Source organism: Taurulus bubalis (assembly GCF_910589615.1).
Source record: "Taurulus bubalis genome assembly, chromosome: 7".
Lineage (NCBI taxonomy): Eukaryota > Metazoa > Chordata > Actinopteri > Perciformes > Cottidae > Taurulus > Taurulus bubalis.
This window is the reverse complement of record NC_136595.1, coordinates 26,597,490-26,610,721: the sequence shown is the minus strand read 5'-3', so window position 1 is coordinate 26,610,721 and position 13,232 is coordinate 26,597,490. Positions and strand designations below refer to the sequence as shown.

Genomic DNA, 13,232 nt, shown 5'->3' with positions numbered 1-13,232 from the left:
ACACACACACACACACACACACACACACACACACACACACACATACACAAACACACACGTATACTATCATACACAAACACACACATACACACAAACACACACGTATACTAACATACACACACACACACACACACATACACACACACACACACACACACACACATACACAAACACACACGTATACTATCATACACAAACACACACATACACACAAACACACACGTATACTAACATACACACACACACACACATACACAAACACACACGTATACTATCATACACAAACACACACACATACACACAAACACACACGTATACTAACATACACACACACACACATACACACACATACACAAACACACACGTATACTAACATACACACACACACATACACACACGTATACTAACATATACACACAAACACACACGTATACTAACATACACGCACACACACACACACACACATACACACACGTATACTAACATACACATACACACACGTATACTAACATACACACACACATACACACACGTATACTAACATACACATACACACACGTATACTAACATACACACACACATACACAAACACACACGTATACTAACACACACACACATACACACACACATACACAAACACACACGTAAACAAACACACACACATACACAAACACACACGCGTATACTAACATACACACACACCCGCACACAAACACACACACACATATTCAAACATACACACACACGTGCACACAAACACACACACACATATACTAATATACACGCGCACACAAACACACACACACACATATACGAACACACACATACATACACACACACACTAACACACACGTACACACACTCACACATACATATACTAACATAAACACACACATACATACATACACACATATACCAACATACACACACACAAAAGCACACATACACTAACACACACATACATATTCATACACATACACACGTACACACACATACATACACACACACACACACACACACATACACTGCATGCACACACATGCACACACACACACATATACACACACTAACACGCATGCATGTATAGACACACACTCACACATACACTGCATGCACACACACAGATATACACACGCTCACACTAACACACACACACATCCCAGCACACACACACACACACACATATACAGACACACACATACAGACGTGAGAAAAGGTGATTGACATTCAGGTTTTGTCAGATCACCGGTTGGATCATCACACACAGGTCATGTTATGTACCGTTGTTGTTGTTGTTGTTGTTGTTGACATTCATTTAAACCACTTGTGGAAAGATAACAATCAAAAACCTTTATAATGAAGTGAAAGAATAACACCATTGTTATCACTTTATTAGACTAAACATGTATTATTGTGTTCTTAATGAATCTCTTGTTGTGTTTCAATGGGAACACACATGGAACAGTCTGCTCTTTAGAATTGTCTCCTGGATTAATTTAATTGGCCATCAGATTGTTTTAGCATTCTCCCCATCGCGTCACCGTGGCAACAGCCAGAGCAGCCAACGCGTGCAGTACCACGTTCGACCACACGGATGGAGCCAATGGGCGAGTGGCGCTGTTTCCCCGTTTCTTTTGGACGAGGGAAAGATTCAATTGGATAGAGGAGAAAGAAGTGTTACATATAACGCAAATATATTGCCCTTTGATTATCTGTTCGACAAAATGTTATCCTCATGTCGGTGTCAGTTTATTCTCTCCATAATGATGAGGTTCAGTCACGTTGTGGCATCTAAACCCAGCTTCCCGCCTCTGTATTCACTGCTGATGTCAAATGAAAGCAGAGAGAAGGTTTCATGAACTAAGAAGCTATGCGAGGCCTGCAGATCATTACATGTCTGTTCATACATGAGGCAAGTTTGGGCCTGTGTATTAATTGGTACCATTCAAAGTAGATTTTATTTTATTATTCAGTGTTGGAAGTGAGCTTTGGCTCACATTGGTGACTAACTAACAATTTAATCCTCAAAATATTGATTTAACAATACAAAATATAAAATTATCGTTGTGCATTAAAAAATGTAGAAAAACTAAAGCTAGCACATCATGTTGATGTCAGCAGTCAGCTTTTATTCATTCCTCCTCCTGGGAGGTTGCTTACAGTTAAATAAACGGGGAAGTTGAACAGTTTTCATTTTTTATTTAAATGATCAGTCAGTTATTTTAAATCATAATTATCTCTCATGTGTAAAAACATAATTGATCCTTTTTTTCTTTTAGCAACTTAGCTTTTTTTCCAGTGTGTTATTGATTCCTATGTATTATTATGAACACGACACAAAAAAGAAGCAAAAAAGTTATTTTTTTATTTGATCCTAAATATGATCATTCAAAGCTGTACTTTGAAAAATATTCAAACTGTTTATATTTCGCAGTAATGTAAAATACATGCATTGTGTATCCCTGTGTGTGGTTAACTGTGCTGTATATGCACCTGTGTGTATTGATTATATGCACCTGTGTGTATTGATTATATGCACCTGTGTGTATTGATTATATGCACCTGTGTGTATTGATTATATGCACGTGTGTGTATTGATTATATGCACCTGTGTGTATTGATTATATGCACCTGTGTGTATTGATTGTATGCACCTGTGTGTATTGATTATATGCACCTGTGTGTATTGATTATATGCACCTGTGTGTATTGATTATATGCACCTGTGTGTATTGATTGTATGCACCTGTGTGTATTGATTGTATGCACCTGTGTGTATTGATTGTATGCACCTGTGTGTATTGATTATATGCACCTGTGTGTATTGATTGTATGCACCTGTGTGTATTGATTATATGCACCTGTGTGTATTGATTATATGCACCTGTGTGTATTGATTATATGCACCTGTGTGTATTGATTATATGCACCTGTGTGTATTGATTATATGCACCTGTGTGTATTGATTGTATGCACGTGTGTGTATTGATTATATGCACCTGTGTGTATTGATTATATGCACCTGTGTGTATTGATTGTATGCACCTGTGTGTATTGATTATATGCACCTGTGTGTATTGATTATATGCACCTGTGTGTATTGATTATATGCACCTGTGTGTATTGATTGTATGCACCTGTGTGTATTGATTGTATGCACCTGTGTGTATTGATTGTATGCACCTGTGTGTATTGATTATATGCACCTGTGTGTATTGATTGTATGCACCTGTGTGTATTGATTATATGCACCTGTGTGTATTGATTATATGCACCTGTGTGTATTGATTATATGCACCTGTGTGTATTGATTATATGCACCTGTGTGTATTGATTATATGCACCTGTGTGTATTGATTGTATGCACCTGTGTGTATTGATTATATGCACCTGTGTGTATTGATTATATGCACCTGTGTGTATTGATTGTATGCACCTGTGTGTATTGATTGTATGCACCTGTGTGTATTGATTATATGCACCTGTGTGTATTGATTGTATGCACCTGTGTGTATTGATTGTATGCACCTGTGTGTATTGATTGTATGCACCTGTGTGTATTGATTATATGCACCTGTGTGTATTGATTATATGCACCTGTGTGTATTGATTATATGCACCTGTGTGTATTGATTATATGCACTTGTGTGTATTGATTGTATGCACCTGTGTGTATTGATTATATAAACCTGTGTGTATTGATTATATGCACCTGTGTGTATTGATTATATGCACTTGTGTGTATTGATTGTATGCACCTGTGTGTATTGATTATATAAACCTGTGTGTATTGATTATATGCACCTGTGTGTATTGATTATATGCACCTGTGTGTTGATTGTATGCACCTGTGTGTATTGATTATATGCACCTGTGTGTATTGATTATATGCACCTGTGTGTATTGATTATATGCACCTGTGTGTATTGATTGTATGCACCTGTGTGTATTGATTATATGCACCTGTGTGTATTGATTATATGCACCTGTGTGTATTGATTATATGCACCTGTGTGTATTGATTATATGCACTTGTGTGTATTGATTGTATGCACCTGTGTGTATTGATTATATGCACCTGTGTGTATTGATTATATGCACCTGTGTGTATTGATTATATGCACCTGCATTCATTCCACTTCTTTGTCTTTCCTGTCCAGTGACCGGAGCTCTCTGGACCTCGTGCAGCGGAATCAGACGTGTACGCGCGCGGCCACGTTGTAGCAGTTTTAATGCAAATGACACACACACGCCACATGACACAAAGTAAACCTGGACAGAGGAATAGTGCTGGGTCTTCTTCTTCTTCGTGTACATTCAGACATCACCGGACAGCAGCGGCCTGCTGGGTCTGGGGTCTGGGGGGTCTGCGTCTGTACACTCGGCTCCGGAGGGGGCGACTGTACCGCAAAACAAACACACACACTCTTCTGTGAAGTGGGAGCCAGGTTTAAACACACTGTTCCTCTGGTTGCTTATCATCTGGAAGGCACTCAGTCCTGGGACAGTTTTGGGGTTGTGCTTTTCATGAAAGATCCACCTTTAATATTTTATTTGGACCCTCAGTTGAAAGTAGAACATCCAGACAATATCTCAAAAGTAATATAACACTGTTAAACAGTTTGTAAGTTTAAAAAAAAAAGATAATTAAGCCATCGGCTAGTTTATTTTTATGAGAAAAGGAAAGAATCCTGATAGATACCGAGAGCCAAAGCATTTATTTTGTGTCTATTTCTCCTCCATTACTCGTCTTCTTTCATTCTAGAGGAAAAAAAACATTTATTTTACTGTTTACGTCTGTAGATTTCTCCTAAATTCACCATTACATAATGCCTCATTTGCATATTTAAACATAACATTTCATAAAACGTAACTAAACTTCTCTTTAAAGGACGTTTTCTCTCCATGAGTTTGTTCTCAGACTCTGATCCAGAAATCTCTCTTCAGCAGCTCTGACATCACCAAACTTTACTCTTTCATTCCTACATATATTCTGGGGGTTTATGCAGAGGGGATTGTTCACAACGCGTTCATAACCTCATTTATACTACTTTTTATGACTAAAAACATGGAGAAAATTAAGTTTTTTATAGCGGATTCATGGAGTGATTTAAAGAGACATTATAAATTCCCTCAGTAAAACCTTTTGAGAAGAATTATGAACCTGGCTTTATCTAATCTCCATATTTCTGTTCTGAAAATGGATGAAAATTAGCATGTATTTGATAAGAAAATGCCTCATTTGCATATTTAAACACACCATTACGTTAAAGGTTGTAACAAACAATACTTTTCTTAATGTCACTAATCAGCTGGGGAAGTTTCATAGTGATATCAGTTCATATTTGATCCCTATACTCACCTTTATGATCCATGTGCACGTACAATAGTTTGCTATAAATCAAACCAGCTTCATTTAGCCAAAAGAATAATTAGAATACAACATTTTTTTACCCTCCTGGTCATTTTCATACAGTCCCTAAAGTGTGGAAAAACAAAAACAAGCATTACCTTTTTAATTTAATCATATTCTAGGGACCGTCTTCCATTTCGTGGCTGTAAGTGCAAAGACAATGTGATTGAATGTTCATCATGTGATCATGCGGACTTCATTGTGTTTTGTTTATTTGCATTTCCTGTCCGTACCCGATAGAGGAAGTAACCTCTGCTCTGGATTCCTCCCGGTCCCTGCAGCTCCGCCTGAAGTCACAACACATCTTCATGTGAGACACGGGGAGTCGCATCTTAAAAAGACGACTTTTGAGCATTATCATGACACAACACGAGGGAAATGTAGCTCAAAATGAGCTTTTACACCTTATTGCAAGATCTCATTTTATCTTAAAAGGCCTAAATGTTACATTTTATTTCAGAAGGAGATGGAAGTTAATCAATCCTGAAGGAAATTATTGCTCCATTGGCAGATTTAGTTTATTACTGCAAGCAAAATCACCTTCCATTCATTGTTTTTTTCAGTTTTTCCTTATTCATTTTCCTACTACAACTCTCCTCCACCTGCAAACGCCATCAAACGGCACAAACTGAAACATTCACATCCAAAGGCAAAAACAACAACCCCGCCGCCCCGAGTCCACTCTGTGGGCTGATAGAATACAAGTTTTGCTGCTGCACTAATTTTACACCGTAATTGCTGGCAGCTTGGGAAAGAACAACTAATGCAGCTCGACATTAGAAGCGGCGTTATCGACATGTGAGCTGAAGGGAGGAAGGGGACACACACATGTGTAACACACACACACACATTTCAATATCAACATATTGAATGCTGCAGTTTTATCTTCCTGTATTTTTATGCTGAAAACACGTCACACAGAATAAGATGTCATGCCCCTCTGATTGCATACAGTTGCATAAAACAAAAACAAACAACAACGTTTTGTTTTATCAATCAGGGGCTTATTTTGTACAAACAGGAAGTGAGAAGTGAGAAGAGAACTGACGTGGGTGGTACATACGCTCATCGAGAGTCCTCTCTCTCTTCGGGTGTGCAGTTGGGAAACGAGATGCAGGAGAGGGTGCAACATGGGAGTCTGACACACACACACACACACACACACACACACACACACACACACACACACACACACACACACAGAAAGGGGCAGAGATCATGCCAAGGGAACGACCACATGCTCAGAGGGAGATGCACACAAACCCGCCTTTTGATGGACGCGCCACATTTATGCGTCATACACATGACACCAAACAAATTCATATTTCTACATACATGAGAAATATGTGGGATGTTTTATGGGGGTTTGCATTTTTTTTTATATATATATATATATTATTTTATATTATTTTCACATTCATTTATTTATGTAAATATTGATTTAATTTTTCCTAAAATAAAGTATGAATAATAATAATAATGACAATGATAAAATAATAATAATTACAATAACAATAATACTAATAATGGCAATAATATTAATAATGATTATGATAATAATAATGACAGTAACATTAATAATGATAATGATAACAATAATACTAATAATGGCAATAATATTAATAATTATAATGATGATAATAATAATAATAATGACAGTAACATTAATAATAACGATAATGTAATATAATCATAATAATAATCACATTCTCTGTTAATATCATGGCACTACTTTTGTTGCAACTTATAATAATAATAATGATAAAGTAATATTATAATAATAATAATAATAATAATAATAACATTCCCTGTTTTATCATGGCACTACTTTTGTTGCAACGTCTCCCACGAATCTTTGCATGTAAACTATTCAAGTATCACAAAAAAAAAAAACATAACTCAACACACAACAAGTATATTGATATTTTCTTGCACCATTGGTTTAAATATTAAAAATTAATCGTTTTATCTTATATTTGAAGTTAAATAAATCGGCAACTATTTGGATTAAACTGTTTGAGTAATCTTCTGAGAAAAAAAGTGAATATTCGTGAATATTTTCTGGGTGTATTTCCTCCTCTGTGACAGTCTACAGACATATCTTTGAGTTGTGGACTAAACACGACATTTAAAGACGTCGTCTTGGGAAATTTCGCTGAACATTTTACAGAACAAACAGCGAATCTGTTCATCGAGGAAAAGAATCCGCAGATTAATCGACCAATAAAACTCATCGCTGATAAGACGAACTCACCCTTTTACTGTTTTCCTGCCCTTTCAGCTCCTGAGGATAAAACACAAAGAGACTTTTAGTTGAATCTCTACTAAAAACACACATTCTTGTTAGTATGAGGGAGAAATATGAAGTACCTTTGACTTCTGAACCAGCATCGAGACACAGAGTTCCCCTAAAACATCAGAGGCCTGATAGAGAAAAGCAGCTGTTAAAAAACATAGTAAATATTATATGAAAACTGTAATATAATATACACGTACAAAAGAAACAAGCTCAAATAAAATCCCACCAAGCTCACCCAAAACTTCAGGTGTGCAGAGAGGTATGACGAGCACACGGCGTCTATCTGTGGAGCGTCAGAGGACGACGGACGTTAACGCAGAAGAAGAATTATGGATATTATTATGGATATTATGGAAGATGATTGGCGTACCTGGCTGAGGATCTTCCTCTGATCTGTTGTGGCTTTCTGAGGTTCTGCTGGAGCACCTTTAGTTTCATGCAACAACACAGAAATATACGGGATTAACGCGACAACAACGACAGCTCCTGAGTGGTGTGTGTGTGTGTGTGTGTGCACCAAACAACCACACATGAAACCATGTGACCTTGTTGTCAGAGAGGAGACGCATCACGGGGTCAGAGGTCAGGAGGACAGCGACGGCCGGATGTGAAACTTTTTATTGTGAATTGTGACAAACGTTCATAACATATGAATGTGATGTGTCTGTCCGTCTTTTTATCTGTGTGACTATTCACATCCTGACAACTACTCAACTGTAACGACTGCAACAATAATAACAACGACTCAACTGTAACAACAATAACAACTAATCAACTGTAGCAAATGTAACAACTGTAACAATAACAAATGTAACAACAATAACAACTAATCAACTGTAACAAATGTAACAACTGTAACAATAACAAATGTAACAACAATAACAACTAATCAACTGTAACAAATGTAACAACTGTAACAACTAATCAACTGTAACAACAATAACAAATGTAACAACTGTAACAATAACAAATGTAACAACAATAAGATGTAAGACAATGAAAAGATACACACAGACACACAGACAGACAGACAGACAGACAGACAGATTGATTGATTGATTGATTGATAGATTGATTGATAGATTGATGGATAGATTGACGGATAGATTAATAATTATTAATTTAAATAAGCAACAATACAAGCTAACAAACACTTTCCACTTCCAGTCCCATGAACCAAAGTCATATGTCATGAACCAAACCTCCACAGAGTTTCTCCTCCGCGCCGGACTCACCTTTGCAGACCGGGACGCAGAGGACGAGCAGCGCCGTGAGCGCCACGCCGGCCGCGCGGAGCGGACTCGCGCTGCTGGAGGCTCCGCGCGGCGCCGCCTGGCTCTGGGTCTGGAAGGTCCGCATCTCCTCCTCTCTCTCTCTCTCTCTCTGCCTCTCTACCTCTCTCTCTCCTTATCTCTGACTTCTTATTTCTCTGCTTGCTTTGTTGTTGCTTTTGTTTTTGTTGTTGTTTGTGTTGTTGTTGGTCGTGTCCGCTTGACTTCTTGCTCTTCTGAGAGTTTCCATCTCACGTCAGAGAGATATGAAGGCTCGTGGCGCACGCACACCCTCTCGCGCGCGCGGATACCGGCGCTGCGTCATTGGAGCTCCGCGCGCGCGAGAAAACATTATTATGATGTTTGATCAACAGCAGTCGTGAAGCTTGAGGGTGATGATGATGATGATGATGATGATGATGATGATGATGGAAAAGTTAAAGTGATAGTGAGTTAAGTGTGAATTTAAAAGCTGGTGAGCATCAGAAAAGTATCAAGCAATGTCATAAAAGTAGTTGATAAAATAAATAAATATGAGATGAAATATCAAATAATGCATATCATAAGATGGAAATAAAAACCCCTTAATAATAATAATAATGATAATGATAGTAACAATATTGAAATCAGTGACCGTATGTTCAGTTTGCACATAAACTAATAAAAGCTGCAGCAGCATCAACATGTCTCCTTTCTTTTCTATATCTGCGATGGAGATTTAGATTTTTAAGGCGAGACACTGAAGGCAAAAACATAGTTTTTCATGTATTTGTCTATTTCACCTCCATAACTCGTCTTTTTTCACAGAATACATTTATTTTACTACTTTGTCTGTTTGCGTCTGTAGATTTTTCCTAAATTCACCAAAAGTTACCATTACATAATGTCTCATTTGCATATTTAAACATAACATTTTATAAAACTTGTAATACAATAAATATTCCTCTTAATGTCAGTGATGAACTTGTGAAGTTTCATGTTGATATCTGTGAGTTAAACTTGTTACCTTCTTCACCTCATGTGGCTCTTCTTATCTTTAAGTGTGGTTCCACTCTTCCTCTGCGATGGTTACATTGTTACAACATTGTTTGTCTGGATTGTGTTGTAACGTATGGACATAATTTGAGGTAGCAGCGTCATGTCAGAGAAGCAGCTGCATGTTATACTTATCGTGAAAGGCCATTTTGCCGCTGCATGTTTCTGTTGATGCCGTAATGGTAAGTGCACTGGTGGGCAGAAACCTTACAGATAAACTTCCTATAAACAAACCCTGAATCAACGCTTCTTTTTGATTCCCACAGCATACATCACAACTTCTACTATCACATGTTTTTCCCATCCTCAACATTTGCAAAACGTATGAAAAAGAACATAAACACAATGGATTCACATGCAAAAGCTCCTAATTAACTCAAAATCCTTTGTTTATCTCTCAAATATTAAATATGAATTTGCCCTACGATATGAAATGTCAGTAAACGCCCATACGGTGAGTTTAGAAGCTTGTACGTGTCTTAAAAAAGGGTTAAAGTGTGTAAATGAGAGTAAACATCATCACAAGAACACTGTTTTTTGTATTGACAATATATAATAAACAAATAATTCAGAAAAACATTAGTAGCATACAGAACATATAGGTAGAATAATACACAAATGATATAATTACGTTGCAGAAAAAAACTAGAGAAAAGAAAAAACTGAAGGAGGGAATTATTAATGAAATACTTGGCATACAAAATACTCAAATGCTTTAGCTTTTAGCTTAGCGGTGGAGACGTGAGGTCATGTGACCGTGGTCGAGTTCCTTTATAGCCTGCGTTAGCTTCTTACTTTACACTTCAAACGTCATAAAAGTTTTTCGTTTGTGAAGATTATCCCGCTGAACTAAACGTGTAACTATCATATATGTTTGTTCGGCACAGAGATTATCTTCTGCAATGATTTTTAAATCTAAATGGAAGAATCCTGTTGGCTTCTTGTCGAGGTAGCCAGTGATGCCAACTTCCTGCGTCATCGCCGCAGGTTTTATGGTTCATAATAATAATAATAATAATAACAGCAATGTTTTATAAACCAGACTTTTTAAACAATGCTTGAGTTTCTATTTCTTCTGGTGGTCATTAGGAAAACATTATGGCATGATATCTGTGATGGAAACTGTTATTTCACGCTTGAGCCACATTGTAATGATGCAAAAGCTGTAACACAAAATATCTTACTTACCAGTTGGAGCTGATAATGAGATGCATTACTTATTTTCAAAATGATATCATCAAGACTACTTCGGTGGCAGATTAAATCGTGCTCTTACTTCTGAAAGTAACTCAAGGATTTGGACGCTACAGGTCAGTCCACATTAAAAGTTTATCAAATTATGTCCATGTAATGAGGATAATTGTATGGAATATGACTTGCATTCACTCTATTAATGCCTTCATTATTTGAGAGACTCATAATGGATCATTACTAAATTATCTTTTCCCACATAAGTCGGGTAATGTGTTGGTCTTTGTGTGAAGCAGGAACCCAGATCTCCAGCAGGTGTGCCACCCCGCCTCCCTGTAGACACCAAAGGGCTGTAAGACGTCGTGAAACATTAATTAAACTCACTGAGAGGTGGCGAGGTACAGCATGTGTGTGTATTGTTCCATTAGCTGTTAGATAAACACACCGTTTGCTCTTAGATATCTCACCGTGTCTTTACTCAGCAGTGCATGTACCGGTAGTTCCGTTAGCTTTTAGCTATTAGCCATTAGCCAAACCACAAAAAAAGAGTAAACTGTCTTCCCCCACCAAGTCTTCAGGCGAGTGGCTGCAATGCACTCGACTGTGTGTTTACCGGTAGTTCCGTTAGCTGTTAGCTGTTCGCCAAACAGCTAACAGCTAACGGAACTACCGTTACAGAAGGTAACTGCTGAAGGAAGTCAACGGCAGTCTAAAACTGGTAATGAAATGTGTTTTGAGAGAGTCTGAACACAAGAAGTTCTTCAGCATGCAACCATACCATGTGAGGTACTCTACTCTAGCAGTGTGTGTCCCAGCAGTTGAGTTATCTTTTAGCTGTTAGCCAAATACATCGTCCAAAACACTAAAAATGGGCAGTCTTGGGCCACAGAGGAGAGCCGGGAGGTACTCAGCAGCGTGTGTCCTGGAAGTTCCGTTAGCTGTTAGCCAAACACACCCTCCGAAACACTACAAGTGAGCAAACAGTTTTCTCCCACAGTGTCTCTGGCTGCAGAGGAGCAACCGAGAGGTATTCTACTCAGCGGTGTTTGTGCCGGTAGTTCCGTTAGCTTCTAGCTATTAGCCAAACACATCGTCCAAACCACAAAAAAAGAGTAAACTGTCTTCCCTCGCCAAGTCTTCAGGCGAGTAGCTGCAATGCACTCGGCAGTGTGTTTACCTGTAGTTCCGTTAGCTGTTAGCTGTTAGCCAAACAGTTAACAGCTAACGGAACTACCGTTACAGAAGGTAACTGCTGAAGTCAACGGCAGTCTAAAACAGGTAATGAAAGGTGTTTTGAGAGAGTCTGAACACAAGAAGTTCTTCAGCATGCAACCATAACATGTGAGGTACTCTACTCAGCAGTGTGTGTCCCAGCAGTTGAGCAATCTTTAAGCTGTTAGCCAAATACATCGTCCAAAACACTAAAAATGGGCAGGTAATGAAAAGGTGTTTTGAGAGAGTCTGACCACAAGAAGTCCTTCAACACGCAGACACAACAGTAATAGCTGATTAGCCAAATTATTATGCAGTTTGTGTACAACAGAATGCGAGATTTGCCGCGGACAATAATGTTTAATAACTTGGTTCTTCGGCTCCGATGCCTGCCATGAAACACTTCCTGTACTGTCGCTGTACAAGTGAAAAGGTCACCTCAAAGGCGGATTGCTGCGGAAACAAAGAGACACACTCGACCAGAACAACACTGACTTTTGAAATCGGACGCAACCTCATTTGGGGGCAGCGAGTCAGCGACAATTTGAGTGCATTGATAATTACAGCAATTCCAGGGAGTCGTCGCACTCATCCCCACCCTTGTTCTCCTCCCACGCTAATCTCTCTGTCTTCTTTAATCTCCCGCTTTTCCTTATTATTATTATGAATTGAGACTCGACATGTCATTTGCATGACATCTTGATGTCTCTGGAGAAAGCTCCCCCGTTCTGGAAAAGTCCTGAAAGGTCGCGCCCTTTGAAAAATGTTCTTTTAATATGAAGGTGGCTGGCATTTGCATGCGCTGGTCTAA

General features: G+C 38.3%; 1 protein-coding gene and 1 pseudogene across 2 annotated transcripts; one reads left to right on the top strand and one right to left on the bottom strand.

Moving 5' to 3' along the window:
• The first annotated feature begins 214 nt into the window (after nt 1-214).
• LOC306738928 lies at nt 215-2,287 on the top strand (annotated as a pseudogene). Its single transcript has 2 exons — nt 215-1,081; nt 2,280-2,287. The product of its transcript is annotated as an uncharacterized misc_RNA (transcript).
• Nucleotides 2,288-5,520: 3,233 nt separating this feature from the next.
• Nucleotides 5,521-9,071, bottom strand: nmu (neuromedin U; the record flags this gene model as incomplete). The annotated part of the gene is made up of 8 exons (XM_079220855.1): nt 5,521-5,556; nt 5,647-5,700; nt 6,477-6,551; nt 7,668-7,697; nt 7,784-7,837; nt 7,948-7,995; nt 8,083-8,138; nt 8,948-9,071. 8 exons carry the CDS (start codon nt 9,069-9,071, stop codon nt 5,521-5,523), a joined length of 477 nt encoding a protein of 158 aa, XP_079076981.1.
• Nucleotides 9,072-13,232: the final 4,161 nt, after the last annotated feature.